At 32.0% G+C, this 24894-nt stretch overlaps 2 protein-coding genes and 1 non-coding gene across 3 annotated transcripts; all 3 read right to left on the bottom strand.

The window, feature by feature from the left end:
• Positions 1 to 451: 451 nt before the first annotated feature.
• LOC124295715 lies at positions 452 to 605 on the bottom strand. The gene has a single exon (XR_006905580.1). It is a non-coding gene; the product is annotated as a U1 spliceosomal RNA (small nuclear RNA).
• A 2912-nt stretch (positions 606 to 3517) lies between these two features.
• LOC107219943 lies at positions 3518 to 6508 on the bottom strand. The gene has a single exon (XM_015658313.2). The coding sequence runs from the start codon at positions 6506 to 6508 to the stop codon at positions 3518 to 3520; it is 2991 nt and encodes a 996-aa protein (XP_015513799.2).
• Positions 6509 to 6601: 93 nt separating this feature from the next.
• LOC124295709 lies at positions 6602 to 8632 on the bottom strand. The gene is made up of 2 exons (XM_046746261.1): positions 7519 to 8632; positions 6602 to 7416 (listed from the first exon to the last, which is right to left on the bottom strand). Exons 1-2 carry the CDS (start codon positions 8630 to 8632, stop codon positions 6602 to 6604), a joined length of 1929 nt encoding a protein of 642 aa, XP_046602217.1.
• Between the last annotated feature and the right edge of the window lie 16262 nt (positions 8633 to 24894).

Here is a 24894-nt window from a genome sequence, read left to right as displayed (position 1 = left end):
TATATATATATATATACGTATAATAATATATATATATATATATATATATGTGTATATATATGTATATTATACATTAATACGATTGAATATAAATGGAGGTAATCAAATCAAATAATTTGATAAAATGAGGAAACAATTGATTCAAATAAATGATTTTTCTCATTGAATGATATCTTTATTTCAATTAATATGTGAGCGAATAATTAAAAAATATACAGGATTTTTTCAAGAATTATATTTATTTTTAATGAATTCAATTATTGTGAAAAAATTTTTTTTCAAAAATTTCTCTTTTTTTAAAAGTAAATTGAAAATCATGATATATATATGTATATATTTGAATTTTGTGAAACGTATATAATTTTTGAACTACTGGTCAATTCGAAAAATTAACGACGGAGCCAGGAATCGAACCTGGTATCTAGCGATGCTTTACCGGAGCCTTACTCCACTAGACCACCTAGCCTAACTACCAAAAATAATACGCCCGAGATATCCACATTAGGGATATTCGCAAGGTTCAGCTCGACCGTAGTGCAATGGAAGAGCCTCGTCTTGGAGGAACCGCCTTTGTGATCACGGTATCCTCTGCGCCAGGTAAGTATAATACAGAGTCAGGGCGGCTAGGTGGTCTAGTGGAGTAAGGCTCCGGTAAAGCATCGCTAGATACCAGGTTCGATTCCTGGCTCCGTCGTTAATTTTTCGAATTTACCAGTAGTTCAAAAATTATATACGTTTCACAAAATGAAAATTGCCTCGTGATTAATATTAATATTGATGATGAATATCCGCATTTCAATATTAGACGGTCATTGACTGTCTTACGGGCTTCGCACCAAGAAGCGTAAGATTCCAAAATGTAAACACTTACAGACATTCTTACAAATTTGTGTCTCGAAGAGGAAGAACACTTTCTATATTCACACATACTATTACAGCACAAGAAAACAAATTTGAACTTACTGGTGATGAGAGGAATTAACGACATCAGAGTCAGGGCGGCTAGGTGGTCTAGTGGAGTAAGGCTCCGGTAAAGCATCGCTAGATACCAGGTTCGATTCCTGGCTCCGTCGTTAATTTTTCGAATTTACCAGTAGTTCAAAAATTATATACGTTTCACAAAATGAAAATTGCCTCGTGATTAATATTAATATTGATGATGCATATCCGCATTTCAATATTAGACGGTCATTGACTGTCTTACGAGCTTCGCACCAAGAAGCGTAAGATTCCAAAATGTAAACACTTACAGACATTCTTACAAATTTGTGTCTCGAAGAGGAAGAACACTTTCTATATTCACACATATATATTTGAATATTATACATCAATATAATTTAATATAAATACATTTATTTATATATATATATTATACATTAATATAATTAAATATAAATGGAAGTAATCAAGTCAAATAATTTAATAAAGAAAGGAAATAGTGCATTGAAATAAATTATTTTTCCTAACGTATAATATTTTTATTTCAATTAATGTGTGAGCAAATAATTAAAGAATATACAGGATCTTCTCAATAATTATATTTATTTTTAATGAATATAATTGACGTGAAAAGATTTTTCATTTTTCAAATCTCTCTTTTTTTAAAAGTAAATTAAAAATCATGATATTTATATATGTATATATTTGAACAATATACATTAACATAATTAAATATAAATACATTCATTTATAATGAAGAAAGGAAATAGTGGATTGAAATAAATTATTTTTCCTAATGTATAATATTTTTATTTCAATTAATATGTGAGCAAATAATTAAAAAATATGCAGGATCTGTTGAATAATCATATCTATCCTTGATGAATTTAATTATTGTGAAAAAAAATTTTTTTTCAAAAATTTCTCTTTTTTCAAAAGTAAATTCAAAATTAAAATATATACATATATATATGTTTATTATTATATATATGTATCTGTGTATGTATAAATATGTATATTATACATTAATACAATTGAATATGAATGGAGGTAATTAAGTTAAATACCTTGATAAAATAAGGAGATAATTGATTCGAATGAATTATTTTACTTACCGAATAATATTTATATTCTAATTGATATGTGAGCAAATAATTGAAAAATACATATGATTTTTTAAATAATTATATTTATTCTCAATGAATTTAATTATCGTAAAAAAAATTTTTTTTTTCAAATTACTCTTTTTTTAAAAGTTAATCAAAAAAGTTAATATAATTTAATACATTTGTTTATATATATATTATACATTATCATAATTGAATATAAATGGAGGTGATTAGGTCAAATAATTTAATGAAAAAAGGAAATAATTGATTAAATAAATTATTTATATATATACATATGTATATTTACATATCATAACTTAATATATTATACATTAATATAATTCAATATGAATACATTTATTTATATATATATTATACAATAATATAATTGAATATAAATGGAGGTAATCAAGTTATACAATTTAATAAAATAAGAAAATAATTAATTTAAATGAATTATTTTTCTTAAATTGGAGAATAATTAATTTTAGAGAATTCAAAAGACGAAATAAATAAATAATCATTTATTGTTTGCGCTCGACATCGATGGCGGTAAGAGATTTTTTACCAACGAGGGTTGTAAGTCCTCGTCAAACCAATCGGGAAAGATTTTCGATGCACTGGCTTCCTTGAGACAATTGGGTTTGACTCAAAGATGATTCAATGTTATAAGGTTTAGTCAACAAATATATTTATTAACAGACTTGAAATAATTTGAATACACTGTTGAGTTCGGTTGTATGAGATTCACGCGGGGTAGTGAGAAGAAGTTGTGGCAGTAGAGTAAGTTGGTCTTCTCTTCGCGTTGGTCGAAACAAATCTGATCTTAAAGGTAGGTTTTAAAAATTAGCTAAGTTCCGATGGCCAAAAAACTACTGGAAGGGGTAGGATTGTCCCTTGAGAGAAGGGATGAATTTTGCTTGGGAGTGGGAGTGAGCACGTGAGCCAGAAGCAGAAACGTACATTCCCAATGTGCGATGCACGTGCGGGCGTTTTAGGATACACGTCATAAAAGAAAACAAGGAACGAAAGGTGAAGATTAGAGGATTGGTAGGTAGGCAAAGGTATTTACGAGTAGAAAGTAGAGAATTTGTCGAGATTGCAAGACTGGCTGCCAGATGTGGCAGACCGGCGTAAGGAGTATCCTTTTTTGCAAATCAGTCGACGCAATTCGTCCATAAGGGATGGGAACTTCCAGCAGTTGAATAGCTTATGACCTTAAAACGTGACTAAAATGTCCACGCAGAGATTAGAATTAAAGACTGTAAAACGTGAAAAAGAATGCCGCTAATTTACAGCGCGGATTCGACATGCTCCCCGGGTTGAGCACACTGTGGTCAAAATTGAATGAATCCGATAATTGAATTCGCTAAGGTATAGTTAATTAAAGATAAGTGTTATGATCTATGGGGTAAAATTATAATCTTAAAATTAGGTCTGGATTGAAACACATTGGGGCGGATATATGTTTAAGAGAGGTTCTCTGCTTCTGGATCAATTGGTAATAGAACCAATTTCTTTACGGCCCGATCGACCACCCCTTTCGCTGTTCTGATGGAGACGACGCGGATCACGCCGTCTGCTCCTGGATGGATTGTTGTTACGCGGCCCATGCGCCACTGCATGGGTGGAAGGTTATCGTCCCTGATGAGAACGAAGGAGCCTTCCTTGATGGCGTGACACCCGGTGGTCCATCGGTAATGGGCGTTGAGTTCCGACAGATATTCCTTGTGCCATCTATCCCAGAATGACTGTCTCATCCTTTGAATATTTTGCCAGATGGAGAGACGGTTGGGTGGAATCTCCGAGAAATCCTGTTGGGGTAAACTTGTCATCGTGTCACCAATCAGAAAATGTGCAGGAGTGAGAGGGAGAAGGTCGTTAATGTCAGAGGATAGAGGAGTTAATGGGCGAGAATTAAGAATTGCTTCGATTTCGGTTGCAAGAGTAGTCAGTTGTTCGAAAGTGAGGGTTTCAGTGCCAACTACACGCAAAAAATGCCGTTTGAACGACTTGACGACGGCTTCCCAGATTCCTCCAAAATGCGGTGAATATGGAGGATTAACGTGCCAAGTGATTTCCTTTTCTGATAAATGGTTTTGCACCTTTTCGTTATGCTCCGATGAACGTATTAGGGTCTGTATTTCCTGGATTTCGTTTTTAGCCCCAACAAAGTTTGTGCCATTGTCTGAGTACATAGAATTACAGCGGCCGCGTCTGGCAGTAAAACGTCGTAGTGCGGCAATAAAGGCATCGGTGGTAAGATCGCTCACTAATTCTATGTGAACTGCCTTTGTGGCTAAACACGTGAAAACAGCTATGTAGGCCTTGACCTTGTTTTGATTTCGTACACGTTTTTCTTTGATGAAGAATGGACCGCAATAATCTACGCCTGAATGAATAAATGGTCTAGCTTCTGATACCCGGACGTTTGGCAGTTGACCCATTTTGTAATTGATTGGACGAGGATTCAGTTTGGCACAGGTCACACAGTGTTGGATTACGTTCCTTATTTGTCGTCGTCCATCGATGATCCAGTAGTTTTTTCGGAGGTTGTAGAGTGTAGCTTGAGTACCGGCATGGAGGCCCGAGATGTGTTCCTTCCGGATGATGAGTTCTGTGATCTTGTGGTTTTTTGGTAAAATTATGGGATGCTTCTGATTATACGAGACAGATGAATGATTTAAACGACCGCCGACTCTTATGACTCCGTCTTCATCAATCCCAGGATCTAAAGGTGTTAGACAACTCTTTGAATTAATTGGACGACCTCGTTGCAGATCGTGTAGCTCAGATGCGAAGCAGATTCTTTGGATCCATGCGATAATGCGTTGAGTAGCTGTTCTTAGTTCGTCTACTATGAGAGGACCTGTTCTTCGGTTTCTAAATCGCAGACAATAAGCGGTGACTCTTTGTAGCTCCGTAAACGTACTGTATCGTTCAAGCATCGAGTCTCCTCCGGTGGTGATAAGGCAGGTTGCATTACGTAATTCTGGAATTTCCTGTGCTACGTTCAGTGTAATCGACGGCCATTGAGTTTCATCCTCTGTCAGCCAGGCTGGACCGTGCATCCAAAGACTGTTTTTTGTAAATTCGGTCGGTAATTGTCCGCGAGATAAAGCATCGGCGGGATTGTCCTTTGTTCGGACGTGTCTCCATTCTACCGACTTCGCTCGTGATTGGATGCTTGCAACTCGATTTGCCACGAAGGTTTTTAATACATGTGGAGATGTATTTAACCAGTTCAACGTAATTGACGAGTCTGACCAGAATATTGTTTTACTGATCGGTACCGAGAGAGTTGATTTGATATTCTCGTACAAGTCTACGAGTAATTGCGCTGCGCATAATTCGAGTCTTGGTATAGTTTGTACCGTTTTTATGGGGGCCACTCTTGATTTGGCACAGAACAAGGATACCTGGGTGTTACCATTGTCTGATCGGAGATAAATACAGGCTCCATAAGCCTTTTCTGAAGCGTCACAAAAACCATGTACTTGGATATCCTTCGCATTTTTATGAAGAAGGTTTCGATGAAATGATAATTGGTTAAGCAGGTTGAGTTGCCCTGCGAACTCGGTCCATTTGGTATGAAGCCATGTAGGAATGGATTCGTCCCAATCGAGTTTCATTCGCCAAAGTTCTTGCATTATCAGCTTAGCATGAACAATGACTGGATTTACCAATCCTAAGGGATCGAAGATTCGCGCAGTTTCGGAGAAGATTGTCCTTTTTGTAAAGCGTGATGAAAGGTTTATAGGTTTGACGGTGTATATCAGATTATCTGTTTCGGAATTCCAATATACGCCCAGAGTTTTGAGATTCGGATCATCACCGGCTAGAAGTTGTAGATTTACTTTGGTTGCGGGCAAGCCTTCTAACACACGTATGTCGTTCGAAGCGCATTGGCGTAAGTTGAAGCCTCCTCGTTTCAGTAGAGCGACAACTTCGTTCCTCAAGTTACTAGTTTCTTCGATTGTTGGTGCACCTGTTAGCAGATCATCGACATACAGAGCATTTTTTAAGGCCTGGGATGCTGCTGGAAAGTCCTGACCTTCGTCTTCAACTAGTTGAGCTATGGTTCTTATCGCGAGAAATGGGGCTGACGTGAGTCCGAACGTCACAGTGTTGTGCTCGAACGTAGCGATTGAACCGTCGTTTTCCTTCCAGAGAATTCGTAGATATTTCCTATCCTCCGGTCGAACAAGACATTGCCTATACATTTTCTCGATGTCTCCTGTTAAGACGTAGTTGTGAAGTCGAAAACGTTGGATTAAGGTAAGAAGATCGTCTTGAATAGTTGGTCCAGTCATGAGACATTCGTTCAGCGATATCCCTGTGGTTGATTTAGCGGAACCATCGAACACTACTCGTACCTTCGTGGTTTGACTGGTTTCCTTGATGACAGCGTGATGTGGGAGATAAAATCCTTCTTCGTCGTTAGATGGTACCCTTGTCATGTGTCCGAGATTTATATACTCTTCAATGACCTCGGTATATTGCTGTATGAAATGAGCGTCCTTAGCGAAGCGTCGTTCGAGAGTTTGGAGACGTCAAAGAGCGAGATCTTTGGATAATCCGAGCTGGTTTTTCTTTTCGTTGAAAGGTAGGGCTACGACGTAACGTCCGCTAGGATTGCGAGATACATGTTTTGTGAAATGATCTTCACACGATTGTTCTTCTGCGGAGAGATATTTGGTGATGGGGCCTTCTTCCAGCTCCCAGAACCTGCTCATATCCTCCTGTAGTTTCAACGTGTTGCAGGTAGCGCTGCTTGTTTGCTGATCGATTATTGTATGGGAAGAGATATTACCCACGATGACCCAACCAAGTAAGGTTTTTTGTAGATAAAGATCTGGGTCCTGAGTTGATGAGAGACGGATTGTCCCGATTGAGAGCGTGGCCATAGAGGGACCTGCGCTCAACAAGATCTGTAGTGGAGCTGGTTTGTCAAAATCAGGATCAGCCATCCGAATGTTTTTTGGGATCACTATAGAGGAGCAATCGACATGTTCTGGAGGCGTGAGTGAGCTAATTTGGGGAACAATGAAGAAGTCGAGAGTCTTCTTGTATCCGGTAATCCGAGATTGGATTGTGGCTTGGATCACGTAGTGAGAAATGGTTGACATACCATCTACAGCGCCGATGGGAACGGAGCACGTCCCTTTCGGCAAGTTGAGTTCGTTTGCTAAGGTTTTAGTGATGAGATTAATCGACGAAGCTGTGTCCAGAACGGCTCTACACGATATGAGTCGTTCAGAGTTATCTAACACAAGAATTTTCGCAGTTGCAATCAATTGATCGGCGACTGTGTTAGATGATGATGCAGAGCTGGGCTGCGGAGTTCGTGATACTTCGGTTTCTGAAGCTAGTCATGCTGATGTTTCGTTAGATTTCGTAGCTGGCTTAGTTTCATGTAACAAAGAGTGATGTCTCTTGTTACAAGTTTGGCAATTTCGCGCTGACAAACAGGTTTTTGCCGAATGTTGCCTTCCTAGACAATTCATGCAGAGTTCCGCCTTCGATACAGCTTGGATCCGCTCTTGAGTTGTCATTTTTTGAAAGTCCTCGCAACCATAAACTTCATGAGATTGGTTGCATATGGGGCACGTTGGTTTGGTTGAAGAAGCGTTCGTCGTTGTAACGAAACTTTGACCGCGGAGGTGCGTTCCCTGTCGTTCGCGACGCGCCGTACCTGGCTTAAAGATTCGAGAGTTTATGGCCCTTGGGTTCGAGGTTGTGGTCTTTGGCGCGGTCAAGGTATGTTCTGAGTAATTCGCTCGAGCTTCAAGGAAATCGAGTAAGTCGGTGTATGATTGAACTTCGTTAGTTTTTATCGATAGCTCCCATTCTGTCATTAACGATACGTTGATTTTTGACCGAATGAGATGAATTATGGGGATGCTCCACGTCTTTACGGATTGACCCTTATTTTCGATCGCTCGGAGATGTTGTCGAAAGGCATCCACTAATTCTTCTAACGATCCGGATGATTCCTTCGCGACACGTGGAAATTCGCTAAGAGCAATCCAGTGTCTTTCAATTACCTGCCATTTCCGATCATATTTTTTGTTCAGCATTGTTAGGGCATCCTCGTAATTTCGTCCGGTTGTTTCTAATGATTCTATGGTTTTGAGAGCTCTTCCTTTAAGTGCAGATCGTAAATATTGAAATTTTTGCACTAGAGTTAGATCTTTGTTCTCGTGAATGAGCGCGGTAAACATGTCGTAAAAGGGCGCCCAGTCTTCATGATTTCCGTCGAAGTTACTTAGCTGAATTTGTGGTAACCTCACCGGAATATTTGAAGAACTGGGTACTGAGATGCTTGCTTCAGGATCTGATACCGTCGTGGTAGATGAGGTGTCGCGTTGCAAGTTCGGCAATATATTGCTAACCTTCGCGATGATTTGATAATATCTATCTTCCATGTGTAAACCTTCATCTTGTTCTACATCTGTAGGATTAATTCGTTCTATTTTTTCTTGTATGGGGAAAAATTTGTTCCAACGTTCTTGAAGAGTTTGGAATTGTTTATTGAGATACACGCGATCCGATTCACCTGTTCCTGTTTCTTCGACGAGCATTTTTTCAAAGTGCGTAAGTCGACGTTTCATTAGACCTCGCGATTGATGCAATTCTACGAGTTCACTTGCTCGATCTCCACTAGAGCCTTGCGTTTCTGGTATTTTTTACGGAGTATTTGACAGTTGCGTGGTAATTTAGGAAGGAAAGGGAGACGATTGGTGATTTGATAGATTAACGAGCTTACCGATTGTTGAGGTTTGCGTGGCTGCTACGTTGAGTGGCGATGAATTACCGTTGTTGTGGGTGATTTTCCGACGTGGACTTTTTTATGGCAACAGTTCTTGGATAACAATGATACTTCGTTGAAAAAGTCGTTAGTTTTTGTAGTTATCCGGCTCGAAGGACCAAAATGTTTGCGCTCGGCATCGATGGCGGTAAGAGATTTTTACCAACGAGGGTTGTAAGTTCTCATCAAACCAATCGGGAAAGATTTTCGATGCACTGGCTTCCTTGAGACAATTGGGTTTGACTCAAAGATGATTCAATGTTATAAGGTTTAGTCAACAAATATATTTATTAACAGACTTGAAATAATTTGAATACACTGTTGAGTTCGGTTGTATGAGATTCACGCGGGGTAGGGAAAAGAAGTTGTGGCAGTAGAGTAAGTTGGTCTTCTCTTCGCGTTGGTCGAAACAAATCTGATCTTAAAGGTAGGTTTTAAAAATTAGCTAAGTTCCGATGGCCAAAAAACTACTGGAAGGGGTAGGATTGTCCCTTGAGAGAAGGGGTGAATTTTGCTTGGGAGTGGGAGTGAGCACGTGAGCCAGAAGCAGAAACGTACATTCCCAATGTGCGATGCACGTGCGGGCGTTTTAGGATACACGTCATAAAAAAAAACAAGGAACGAAAGGTGAAGATTAGAGGATTGGTAGGTAGGCAAAGGTATTTACGAGTAGAAAGTAGAGAATTTGTCGAGATTGCAAGACTGGCTGCCAGATGTGGCAGACCGGCGTAAGGAGTATCCTTTTTTGCAAATTAGTCGACGCAATTCGTCCATAAGGGATGGGAACTTCCAGCAGTTGAATAGTTTATGACCTTAAGACGTGACTAAAATGTCCACGCAGACATTAGAATTAAAGACTGTAAAACGTGAAAAAGAATGCCGCTAATTTACAGCGCGGATTCAACATTTATCTATCTATATGTTTTCTTTGAACCTTATAATAAGTTCTAATACGTTGTATAAATGTTCCAAATTACCATTCATAAAGTAAATTAAATGGCATTTTCTTAATGAATAATATCTGAATTTCGAATAATATGTGAGCGAATAATTGAGGAACATATAGGACATTTTCAATAATTACATTTATTTCCAATGAATATAATTCATGTTAAAAAAAATTTTCTTCTCAAAAATTTCCCTTTTTTTAAAGTAAATTAAAAATTATAATATATTTATATATATACATATATATATTTATATATATATTATGATTTTTAATTTACTTTTAAAAAAAAATATATATCTTACATTATTATATTATACAATAATATATCATACAATAATATAATTACATACAAATGGAGGTAATTAGGTTGAATAATTTATTAGAATAAGAAAAAAATTAATTTGAATAAATTATTTTTCTCAAATTGAGGGATAATTAATTTTTGAAAATTGAAAATATGAAATTAAATAAATAATTATTTATTGATCTGCATGTTTTCTCCAAACCTTATAATTAGTTCTAATCCAGTGTAAAAATGTTCCCGATACGATTCATAGAGTAAATTGAACGGCATTTCCTTGATGAAGAATATTTATATTTTAATTAATATGTGAGCAAATGATTGAAAAATACATAGGATTTTTTTAATACTTATATTAATTTTAAATGAATTTAATTATTGTAAAAAAATTTTTTTTCTTTCAAATTTCTCTTTTTGTAAAACTAAATTAAAAATCATAATATCTATATATATATATATATATATATATATATATATATATATATATATATATTTGTGTATTATACATTGATTTAATTGAATATAAATACATTTATTATTATTCATATTATACATCAATATAATTAAGTATAAATGGAGGTAATTATGTGAAATAATTTAATGAAAAAAGGAAATAATTGATAAAATAAATTATTTTTCCTGATGAATAATATTTTTATTTCAATCAATATGCGAGCAAATGATTGAAAAATATACAGGATTTTTTAAATAATTATTTTTATTTTTAATGAATTCAATTATCGTAAAAAAAATTTTTTTTCGAAAATTTCTTCTTTTCCAAAAGTAAATTCAAAATTATAATATATATATATATATATATATATATATATATATATATATGTATATTCACATATCATAACTTAATATATTATACATTAATATAATTTAATATGAATACATTCATTTATATATATATTATACATTAATATGATTGAATATAAATGGAGGTAATTAAGTTATACAATTTAATAAAATAAGAAAATAATTAATTTAAATGAATTATTTTTCTTAAATTGAAAAATAATTAATTTTAGAGAATTCAAAAGACGAAATAAATAAATAATCATTTATCTATCTATATGTTTTCTTTGAACCTTATAATAAGTTCTGATACGTTGTATAAATGTTCTAAATTACCATTCATAAAGTAAATTGAACGGCATTTTCTTAATGAATAATATCTGAATTTCGAATAATATGTGAGCGAATAATTAAGGAATATATAGGATATTTTCAATAATTACATTTATTTCCAATGAATATAATTCATGTTAAAAAAATTTTTCTTCTCAAAAATTTCCCTTTTTTTAAAAGTAAATTAAAAATTATAATATATATATATATATATATATATATATATATATATATATATATATATATATATATATATATATATATATATTAGGCTGATTCAAAAAAAAACGGCTAATTTTTTTTTTCAAAATCCTCACATGAAAACTTCCGAGAAGGTGTGAAAAGACGCCTGTAAAAAGCAGAGCCCTTAATATTATTATTAAGAGGTCGCGCATCGGGAATTTCTATTTCCCATTTAAATAACACAGGAATAAATTTTTTTAAATTTTGCAATTTCGTATTCTTGCAACGGCTCATTGAATTAGCGGACCAAAGCATATTTTTGTAGGAAATTTGACGCTCTACAAAAAAAGTCCTTACAAAGTTTTCGATAGTCACACTCCTTCAAAAGTTATTCGAGGTCGAAGTTGAACTTACAAAAAAATTCAATGTTTTTTTTTTCGATGATACTATGAATCTCTTCTCATTATTTTGTTATAAAGAGGATAGATTTCGGAACAATTACATTTTTAAATAGTCAAGTGCATCAGTTATGGATTCTCCATGATAACATGTTTATTATTTAAGGGACAACACCACTGTGACAGCTTCAAAAAATCGATTTTTTGAAAACCATCTAGGAAAATCCAGAATACATTTAGGAATCGAATGCCGTTGGTTGCAGGTCGAAAAAATAATTATTTTCGGAGATATTGAATATTTTGTGGAGTGGTGCAGCGCTCCGTGACGCCCGGTCGGCTAGTATTCTTTTGTCTCCCTTCACAAAAGCCGACTATGGTCATAAATTTCGTTTCGAAATAAGATATAGGTGGCAATAGTTGAGAAATTGTCAAGGCAGGTATAGGGATAGCGTCACAGCGACAGTTTACGAATAGAAACCACGCTATTCGCATCTAAACGCTCCGAATCGTTTCGTTTACAAATATCGAACGCTCAAAATTATTCTTTTAACATCGAAATGAATAACGAGAAAGTGTACGCGGGGAAAAAGGGTACGAAACGGAGCTATCCGACGAGGTCTCGATCGAAAATTTCGAATCGAAAACCTCCAAACCGTTATAGCTCTGAAAATCGGATGCTGCAAAAGAGGCAAGGAGAGCCTCTACAAGTTCGAGAAAAGTTGCTGGAGACCGTGATTTGCTTCTTGAAGGCCAACTATATGGTGCAGGAATCGCTGACTAGGTAAGAAATTTTTTTTTTTCAATTTATCGCATAAAAACGAACTTCAAACTTTGAACGCGTTTTTCTCAAAACCACTTTTTTGAGTGCGGCACGCGGTAGAACTCGAGCAATTCTTATCCGATCGACTTCAAATTTGGACTGCATCAATAAAACTAGATTATCTAAAGTAGTACATAGGATTTTTTCGATATCTCAATAGATAAATAAATTATAGGCTTGTTTCGACGAGAAATTTTGCTCGAAAATCGACTTTAAATTTCAAAAGCGTCCCAATTTTTTAAAAATCAATATTTTTTCAAATCCCTATGTACTTCTCTTCAAAATATCATATTATTAACGAAAACACTCGGTATTTTTTTTCAGATCGACTTTGAAGACAGTTCTGCTGCGTGCCGCGAATCACTGCAGAAGCAACGGCACCTGACGCGGGAGCTTCCCCAGCGCCACCATGGGGCGTGAAAATTTAAAAAAAATTTGTTATGTATCTTTAATAAACAACGAACAAAAAAAAAAAAATTTTGGAAATATCTCTTTTTTTTCCCACAAAAAAAAAATCTTGAAAAACGGCAACAAAAACAGGGGGTCACAGTGGTGTTGTCCCTTAACATCGCATTTTTGTAAGGTAACTTTATATTGACTCGATGGGAAAATTAATGATTGAAAAAGCCCAATTAGAGTAACATATATTTATTGAATATATCTTTATAACAAAATAATGAGAAAAGATTCATAGTATCATCGAAAAAAACAAAAAACATCGAATTTTTTTGTAAGTTCAACTTTGACCTCGAATAACTTTTGAAGGAGTGTGACTATCGAAAACTTTGTAAGGACTTTTTATGTAGAGCGTCAAATTTCCTACAAAAATATGCTTTGGTCCGCTGATTCAATAAGCCGTTGCAAAAATACGAAATTGCAAAAAATTTAAAAAAATTTATTCCCGTGTTATTTAAACGGGAAATAGAAATTCCCGATGCGCGACCTCTCAATAATAATATTAAGGGCTCTGCTTTTTACAGGCGTCTTTTCACACCTTCTCGGAAGTTTTTATGTGAGGATTTTGAAAAAAAAAAATTAGCCGTTTTTTTTGAATCTGCCTAATATACACTTCTCGCAAAAATTAAGGGAACAACAAAATTTTCGCAATTTTTTGGTGATTTTCAACAGGCTGTACTTCAGTGAAAAATGGTCGTGCAAGAAATAAAAAACCAAAGCTTTTGAAGCTTGAAGACTCTAGTTTTTGAATTTTTTGGTTAAAAATTTTTCGAAGCACTATTAGCCATGCAATCCTTGGATAAAGCACGAAGAAAAAATTTTCAAAATTTTTTACATTTTTTTTTTCGCTCTACGGGCATGGAAAAATTTTTCCGAGCTAAACAAATGCATAGATCGCATAGCTTGTTTATTCAGCTTCAAGATGCTTTTTTTTAAACCTCGATACGACCATTTGTCTTCGAGATATCGAATTTTGAATGCCAGAGGATCCTTTTTCACTCAACTGCCGATATCTCTGGAACTACTGGTCGCACAGCGAGCCGAAGGGCAGTTTCTTTTTTTACAGAAAATTTCCTACAAAAATCTGTCTAAGTTGATGTCGAAAAAAATTTTTTTCCCACCTGTAGCGTCAACGTGAAAAAAGAGCAAAAAAATGCCATTTTGCCTTTTTTTGGATAATTGAGTGTATCTTCGTCAATATTGGAGGGAAAGCTTAGGTTAGAAAAAAATTTTACAGCCTAATGTACCCCAGAAGTCCCTCTAAATCGGTAGATCGATCGGTTCAGCGGTTTTCCTGGACCGATTGATTGAAATTTTGAAAAAATTAAGGGAACAAGGTTTTTGTTTCTTAAGGAATTTTTGGATAATCGACTGTATCTTCGTCAATATTGGGGGGAAAGCTTAGGTTAGAAGAGAATTTTACAGCCTAATGTACCCCAAAGGTCCCCCTAAATCGGTAGATCGATCGGTTCAGCGGTTTTCCTGGACCGATTGATTGAAATTTTAAAAAAATCAAGGGAACAAGGTTTTTGTTTCTTAAGGGACCTTGTTCTCTTAATTTTTCCAAAATTTCAATCAATCGGTCCAGGAAAACCGCTGAATCGATCGATCTACCGATTTAGAGGGACCTTTGGGGTACATTAGGCTGTAAAATTTTCTTCTAACCTAAGCTTTCCCCCCAATATTGACGAAGATACAGTCAATTATCCAAAAAAAGGCAAAATGGCATTTTTTTGCTCTTTTTTCACGTTGACGCTACAGGTGGAGAAAAATTTTTTTTGACATCAACCTTGACAGATCTTTGTAGGAAATTTTCTGCAGAAAAAGAAACTGCCCTTCGGCTCGCTGTGCGACCAGTAGTTCCAGAGATATCGGCAGTTGAGTGAAAAAGGATCCTCTGGCATTCAAAATTCGATATCTCGAAGACAAATGGTCGTATCGAGGTTTAAAAAAAAGCATCTTGAAGCTGAATAAACAAGCTATGCGATCTATGCATTGGTTTAGCTCGGAAAAATTTTTCCATGCCCGTAGAGCGAAAAGAAAAATGTAAGAAATTTTGAAAATTTTTTCTTCGTGCTTCATCCAAGGATTGCATGGCTAATAGTGCTTCAAAAAATTTTTAACCAAAAAATTCAAAAACTAGAGTCTTCAAGCTTCAAAAGCTTTGTTTTTTTATTTTTTGCACGACCATTTTTCACTGAAATACAGCCTGTTGAAAATCACCAAAAAATTGCGAAAATTTTGTTGTTCCCTTAATTTTTGCGAGAAGTATATATATATATATATATATATATATATATATAATATATATATATATATATATATATATATTACATTAATACATTATACAATAATATATCATACATTAATAAAATTAAATATGAATGGAGGTAATTAGGTTGAATAATTTATTAAAATGAGAAAAAAATTAATTAGAATAAATCATTTTTCTCAAATTGAGGGATAATTAATTTTTAAAAATTAAAAATATGAAATTAAATAAATAATTATTTATCGATCTGCATGTTTCCTCCAAATCTTATAATTAGTTCTAATACATTGTAAAAATGCTCCCAATACAATTCATAGAGTAAATTGAACGGCATTTTCGTGATGACCAATATTTATATTTTAATTAATTTGTGAGCAAATGATTGAAAAATGCATAGGATTTTTTTAATACTTATATTAATTTTGAATGAATTTAATTATTGTAAAAAAAATTTTTTTCTTTCAAATTTCTCTTTTTGTAAAAGTGAATTAAAAATCATAATATATATATATATATATATATTCGTGTTTTATACATTAATTTAATTGAATATAAATACATTTATTTATATTCATATTATACATTAATATAATTGAGTATGAATGGAGGTAATTATGTGGAATAATTTAATAAATAAAGAAAATAATTGATAAAATAAATTGTTTTCCTCAATGAATAATATTTTCATTTCAATTAATGTGCGAGCAAATGATTGAAAAATATACAGGATTTTTTGAATAATTATTTTTATTTTTAATGAATTTAATTATCTCTCTATCTAATGAAAAAGTTTCAAACAAATGAACGTAGAAAAAGATTATAATAACAATAGTAAAAAAAAGATTATAATAACAATAGTAAAAAAAAGATTATAATAACAATAGTATACGCATGAAGTTGGCGGTGGGGTGAGATCCCGAAAACAAAACAAAAAGCATCTAGCAAACCCTTTGACAGCTGTCATCGGCTGTTTATGACAGTCTTTGACAAATATTTTTATAGGTATCTGTTTCTGACGCGCAAAAAATGAACATGCAAACGAAAATTATCAAGATGATTCCCGACGGGAATTGTCTTTTTCGCGCGTTGGCGTATTGTGTATACGGCACTCAAGATCGACACGCAGAGGTGAGACTGAGTATCGTTTCAAATATGGTGGATAATTGGTCTACATTTGCGGGTTTTATTACAGGTAATGAGTCAAACGGTGCTGTGATTAGGTCACCTGGTGATTACAAATCACATATGAATAAAAATGGAATATACGGTTGAGAAGCAGAATTAGCTGCAGCTGCGGACATTTTTAAAATATGTTTGATCGTGTATCGCGAAGAACAAATTCATCCGCACCGGATCGGATCACAAAATGAAATACAATTCTCACTACTCTTTACCGGCGACGGAGACAGTGGACACTTTGATGTCTTGCAGAACCAAAATAAAATTCAGATGGTGAGTAATAAGTATGAAAAGTAACAATCAAATAATAGTGAATCTAAATATATCACCAAACAGTCAAAAGAACAGCCCGGATTTACGATGACAATGGAGAAAGAAGGAGTTTCAAGCAGCAGACAAGGCGATGAAGATGGTGGATGGTCGGAAGTATCACAAAAGAAAGAGGAAAATAAAATTGTAAGTGCGAAGAACCAAATAAGCCATAGAATAATATCCATTAAATATTCGTATAACTAGGTAAGAGGACAACCAGGATCGATATTGACCACAAGAGAAGGAGGTGTTTTGCGGAATGAACAGCAACGCAAATATAGAGAAAAAAATAATATAAAGAAGGTGATTTTGGAGAATAACCGGCAGAGCGGTAGTAAAAATAATTCAACGAAGGGTGTCAAAGAATTAGAAGAATCGATTGTGATTATTGATTTGGAAAATAAATTAAGAGGATGACCAACCAATGTGATAGACATAGAAGAGCGAAAAATTAGACGATGAGGACAGCAGCGAAAATATAGGGAAGCGAACAAAAAATATCATACTGGCTTTTTAACCAACGAACAGAAAGGAGGAGTTTCAACCAGCAGACAAGGCGATGGAGACGAGGTGATTTTGTAGAATAACGGGCAGAGCGGTAGCAAAAATAATTCAGCGAGTCAAGGAGATAGATCGATATCAATAGAGAAGGAACACCAATTTTCAACCAATGAATGGAAGCTTGGATTGATGAAAAAAAGAAAAGTAAGCACAGAAGGAATTGAAGTGGATAGCAAGTGCAGATCTGTCATCAAATCAACATGAAGGAATTCCCCTGTCTACTAGACAATGCGTAAGGAAATAGTGAGGCGCGTAGCGCCGAGATCGGGTTGGCGCGCGAAGCGCGCAGGGGCGAAGCCCCTAGTTGTGAAAAATTTTTTTTTTTTCGAATTTCTCTTTTTTTAGAAGTGAATTCAAAATTATAATATATATATATATATATATATATATATGTATATTATATATATATATATATATATATATATATATATGTATATATGTGTATATTATACATTAATACGATTGAATATAAATGGAGGTAATTAAGTCAAATATTTTGATAAAATAAGGAAATAATTGATTTAAATGAATGATTTTTCTTACCGAATAATATTTATATTTTAATTAACATATTAGCAAATAATTAAAAAACACATATGATTTTTTAAATAATTATATTTATTTTTAATGAATTTAGTTATTGTAAAAAAAATTTTTCTCTTTCAAATTTCTTTCTTTTTGAAAGGTAATTAAAAATCATAATATATATGTATGTATATGTTTGAATATTATACATCAATATAATTTAATTTATAAATACATTTGTTTATATATATATTATATATTATTATAATTGAATGTAAATGGAGTTAATTAAGTCAAATAATTTAATGAAAAAAGGATATAATTGATTGAACTAATTATTTTTCATATGTATATATATATATATGTATATTATACATTAATAGAATTGAATATACACGGAGGTAATTAGGTTGAATAATTTAATAAAACAAGGAAATAATTGATTTGAATAAATTATTTTTCTTAACGGATAATATTCATATTTTAATTAATATGTGAGCAAATGATTGAAAAATATATAGAATTTTTTGAACAATTATATTCATTTTTAATGAATTTAATTATTGTAAAAAAATTTTTTTTTTTCAAATTTTTCTTTTTTTAAAAGTTAATCAAAAATCACATATATGTATATGTTCAAATATGATACATTGATATGATTAAATATAAATACGTTCATTTATATGTAAGGTAGACGCATTGCACTCCCTCAATCTCTTAATTCAAAATCTCCCGCACGAAGTGCGGGTAGATAAAACAGGCATCTGATTGTGCGACAGAGAGGCATTACGTAAGGAGAGACACGTGGGGAGAAAAGTTGGTCGAAGAAGAGCTCCATAAAATAATATAACAACAGAAGTGAAATATAGAAAGAACAGCGTGGAAAATAAACATTGAATGTTGTTTCTTTGTTTTACAGGTAATGGTTAAAAGCTAGAATATAAGATATTGTTGATGATCAAGTTTGTAAGATTGTAGAGAAAACGTGATTAAAGAAAATCTTTGTTTTACAGAGAAACCATCCGTTTATTTACTCGCCATTAATTCCTAATTCGAGAAGAACATATTATAAAACAACATTCTCGTAAAGAAAACCCACGATGGATAAATTGAGATTCGGGTTTACGATAAAAGGGACTTCGGATGGGAAAACGAACGTGCTGTGCCTAACCTCAATCGAGACACCGGACGGCCGCTCATTCGGAGTTCCAGACGAACACCAGCCAACCACTCTACACACCGAGTTAGCCAAAACACAGACGTTTGCTAAGGTGAAGAATACGCTGAAGAAGAGACACCAATCACGACAGGTTTGGATCACTTTATCAGAAGAATTGAAAGCAACATATCTAGACGAAGATGACAATGTACAATTCGGAGAATATTTGCTGGAGGAGACCAAAGAAGAGAAGGCTACAGCCGCACCCCAGCCGAAAGACTCGGACGGAAAGATGATGGCTCTGCTAGAGAAAATACTAGAAGAAAAAACGGCAAAATCTGAAATCCAAAATTTGGGAAAAATATTTATAATATATATATATATATGTATATTATTATATATGTATATATGTATATATATGTATATTATACATTAATATAATTGAATATAAACGGAGGTAATTATGTCAAATAATTCAATAAAAAAAGAAAATAATTGATTAAATAAATTATTTTCCTTAATGAATAATATTTTTATTCCAATTAATATGTGAGCAAATGATTAAAAAATATACAGGATCTTTTTAATAATCATATTTATTTTTAATGAATTTAATTATTGTGGAAAAAATTTTTTTCTCAAAAATTCCTCCTTTTTTGAAGGTAAATTCAAAATTTTAACATATATGTATATATGTCAGATATACAGAGTAAAATAAAGAGTACAACGCAATTTATTTAATTGTAAACCGCAGAGGCACGGAACAACAGAACTTTATTCAAATCGTTTGAAAATTATTCTAAAAGAAGTAACCAAGTTAAACAAGAACAAAACAAATTCCACCAAAACAAGTTCCATCAACGTCACACAACCGGTGATCAAAATATAACAAAGACACAATATCGTGATGCGACACGGCCATACTGACTAGCACGCGTCTCGAGTGCCAGTTTTTCATTCTTCTAATTTATTTCTGAAACAAAAAAAACATCGAAGAAACCTTCATTAAATCTCGTTCGGCTTTCCTGATCATACAAGCCTGGCATCCTTGCTCAGTCAAATCCCTTGTTATCTCTACATCATGTGTGCAACCATGTGCTTTGCTTTATTTGTTTCATGACTTCTCTCAAATTCCTTATCCAAGGCACCAATAGCTCTGCAGGCATGCCTTATGCATCCGTACACGTTCTTACTATTGCCTTCATCCACAATAGCTCTGCAGGCATGCGTCACGCATCCGTACATGTTCTAACTATTGTCTTCATCCACAATAGCTCTGCAGGCATGCCTTACGCATCCGTACATGTTCTAACTATTGTTTTCATTCACAATAGCTCTGCAGGCATGCCTTACGCATCCGTACATGTTCTAACTATTGTGACTTGCCGAATCATTCTCAAGTTACATCAAGGCTTTGGGTTCAAGGATTCTGGGTGATCAAGTCCAGCGAGCCTTGAAAGCCAAAGTCGCACTCTCGAAATGAAACAGCGATAGCCAACAGAGTCTCATGCTCTCTTCGGATTTCTTCAAGTAAATCCGGCTAAACCAATTAACAGAGTCCCCTGCTCTCTTCGGATTTCTACTTCCAAATCCGGCTCAACCAGAATCATGTTTCTGCAAATTATCGCTACATTTGTTTTCAACAACCGATTGTATTAACCCACAAGGGTTCATGGTTCATCTCAGCAAAACATGTTTGCACTCATGACTTTGTGCACTACAACATTTTTTTTTTTTTCTCTTTAAAACAAACAGGTCACTTCGGAACTTTGTTCTTACCTTCTTCACTTTCTGCGACATTCTGATGTCAGATATACAGAGTAAAATAAAGAGTACAACGCAATTTATTTAATTGTAAACCGCAGAGGCACGGAACAACAGAACTTTATTCAAATCGTTTGAAAATTATTCTAAAAGAAGTAACCAAGTTAAACAAGAACAAAACAAATTCCACCAAAACAAGTTCCATCAACGTCACACAACCGGTGATCAAAATATAACAAAGACACAATATCGTGATGCGACATATATATGTATATTATTATATATGTATATATGTATATATATGTATATTATACATTAATATAATTGAATATAAACGAAGGTAATTATGTCAAATAATTCAATAAAAAAAGGAAATAATTGATTAAATAAATTATTTTCCTTACCGAATAATATTTATATTCTAATTAATATGTGAGCGAATAATTAAAAAATACATATGATTTTTTCAATAATTATATTTATTTTTAATGAATTCAAATAATTACATTTGAAATTCGTCGCGAAGAGACACATTTTTGACTTGTGTGTGAAGCTTGTTGATATGTGCACACATATGCTGTATGAGGCTATTGATGTGAATTAAATTCACTTAGCCATTTTTATTTGAACGGCGGGCCGTTCATTTTTGACGATATGAACTACGCATATCATATTTATAGCGAGAAAAATTTGCTAGAGAAGAGTACAATTTCGAAATTTTCAGGTGAGTTGAAAAATTAACGACGGAGCCAGGAATCGAACCTGGTATCTAGGGACGCTTTGCCGGAGACTTACTCCACTAGACCACCTAGCCGATGGTATGGTAATTTTTTCAAAATTTTTAAAAATTTTCACACCCAAGTCAAAAATGTGTCTCTTCGCGACGAATTTCAAATGTAAATATATTCAATGACACACGAAAACAAAAACAATTTTCGAAATACAGGTGATGAGAGAAATTAAAGACAGTGTAGTCAGGGCGGCTAGGTGGTCTAGTGGAGTGAGTCTCCGGCAAAGCATCTCTAGATACCAGGTTCGATTCCTGGCTCCATCGTTAATTTTTCAACTCACCTGAAAATTTCGAAATTGTACTCTTCTCTAGAATTCAAATAATGTAAAAAAAAATTTTTTTCAAAATTTTCTCTTTTTCAAAAGTAAATTCAAAATTATAGTATATATATATATGTATATTATTATATATGTATATATGTATATATATGTATATCGTACATGAATATAATTGAATACAAATGGAGGTAATCAAGTCAAATAATTTAATAAAAAAAGGAAATAGTTGATTGAAATAAATTATTTTTCCTAATGAATAATATTTTTATTTCAATTAATACGTGAGCGAATAATTAGGAAATGTACAGGATTTTTTGAATAATTATATTTATTTTTGATGAATTTAATTATCGTAAAAAAAATTTTTTCTTCAAAAATTTCTTTTTTTTCAAAAGTAAATTCAAAATCGTAATATATATATATATATATATATATATGTATATTCACATATCATAACTTAATATATTATACATTAATATAATTGAATATAAATGGAGGTAATTAAGTTATACAATTCAATAAAAGATGAAAATACTTAATTTAAATAAATTATTTTTCTTAAACTGGAGAATAATTAATTTTAGAGGATTCAAAAGACGAAATAAATACATAATCATTTATCTATCTATATGTTTTCTTTAAACCTTATAATAAGTTCTAGTACGTTGTACAAATGTTCCAAATTACCATTCATAAAGTAAATTAAATAGCATTTTCTTAATGAATAATATCCGAATTTCGAATAATATGTGAGCGAATAATTAAGGAATATATAGGATATTTTCAATAATCATATTTATTTCTAATGAATATAATTATTTTAAGAAATTTTTTTTTTTCAAATTTCTCTTTTTTTAAAAGTAAATTAAACATCATAATATACATATGTATGGATTTGAGTATTATACATTATTATGATTGAATATGAATACATTTATTTATATATATATTATACATCAATATAATTAAATATAAATGGAAGTAATTGAGTCAAATAATTTGATAAAAAAAGGAAATAGTTGATTGAAATAAATTATTTTTCCTAATGAATAATATTGTTATTTCAATTAATATGTGAGCAAATAATAAAAAAATATACAGGATCTTTTCATTAATTATATTTATTTTTGATGAATTTAATTATTGTAAAAAAAATTTTTTTTCAAAAATTTCTCTTTATTCAAAAGTAAATTCAAAATTATAATATATATACATATATGTATATTATTATACATATATATATGTGTATATATGTATATTATACATTAATACGATTGAATATGAATGGAGGTAATTGAGTTAAATGATTTGATAAAATAAGGAAATAATTGATTTGAATAAATTATTTTTCTCACCGAATATTATTTATATTTCAATTAATATGTGAGCAAATAATCAAAGAATATACAGGATCTTTTCAAGAATTATATTCATTTTTAATGAATTCGATTATCGTGAAAAAATTTTTTTTTTCAGAAATTTCTCTTTTTTGAAAAGTAAATTCAAAATGATAACATATATATATATATGTATATCATTATATATGTATGTATGTATATATATGTATATCATACAATAATGAAATTGAATATAAATGGAGGTAATTAAGTTAAATAATTTAATAAAACAAGGAAATAATTGATTTAAATAAATTATTTTTCTTAACGGATAATATTTATAATTCAATTAATATGTGAGCAAATGATCAAAAAATACACAGGATTTTTCGAATAATTATATTTATTTTTGATAAATTTGATTATTGTGAAAAAATTTTTTTTTTCTTCAAATTTCTCTTTTTTTGAAAGTAAATCAAAAATCATAATATATATATATATATGTTTATGTTTGAATATTATACATTAATATAATTAAATATAAATACATTCATATATATATATATTATACATTAATATAATTAAATATAAATACATTCATATATATATATATTATACATTAATATAATTAAATATAAATGGAGGTAATTGAGTCAAACAATTCAATAAAAAAAGAAAATAGTTGATTGAAATGAATTGTTTTTCCTTATGAATAATATTTTTATTTTAATTAATATGTGAGCAAATAATTGAAAAATAGACAGAATCTTTTCAATGATTATGTTTATTTTTAATGAATTTAATTATTGTAAAAAAATTTTCTCTTTTTCAACTTTCTCTTTTTGTAAAAGTAAATTAAAAATCGTAATATATATATATATATATATATATATATATATATATATATATATATATATATATTTCTATATTATACATTAATATAATTGAATATAAATACATTTATTTATATATACATTATACATCAATATAATTGAATATAAACGGACGTAATTTAGTCAAATAATTTGATGAAAAAAGGAAATAATTGATTTAAATAAATTATTTTCCTTGATGAATAATATTTTTATTCCAATTGATATGTGAGCAAATAATTAAAAAATATACGGGATCTTTTCGATAATTATATTTATTTTTAATGAATTTAATTATTGTAAAAAAAATTTTTTTTCCGGAATTTCTCTTTTTTTAGAAGTAAATCCAAAATTATAATAAATATATATATACATATGTATATTATTATATATCTATATATACATGTATAATGTTACAAAGGGTGAAATCACCCGTTTTGTCCCCTTTTAAATGATCCAGTAGTCATCATAGATAAAAGACGTTTATAAACCTCTTATGTCTTTAAAAAGAATAAGGTTGCTGCGTCAACCGACAGGGTGAAATGAATCTTCAGATTCGGATTCTGAAAATTTCGACAGCATTTGTGCGGCTCTTAAACTCCGGTTTGGCGAAGAACATCTTTCCAAACTTTATTTTACTTAGTTCGAAAATAGACGTCAAGGGCCCAAGGAAGATTTAGCCTCTCTCGGAAATGACATCGAACGTCTCGCTCGACGTTCCCTTACTGATTGTGCAGAAAAAGCT

Source organism: Neodiprion lecontei, unplaced genomic scaffold, assembly GCF_021901455.1.
Source record: "Neodiprion lecontei isolate iyNeoLeco1 unplaced genomic scaffold, iyNeoLeco1.1 ptg000065l, whole genome shotgun sequence".
NCBI lineage: Eukaryota > Metazoa > Arthropoda > Insecta > Hymenoptera > Diprionidae > Neodiprion > Neodiprion lecontei.
This window is presented reverse-complemented; position numbering and strand designations above follow the sequence as displayed.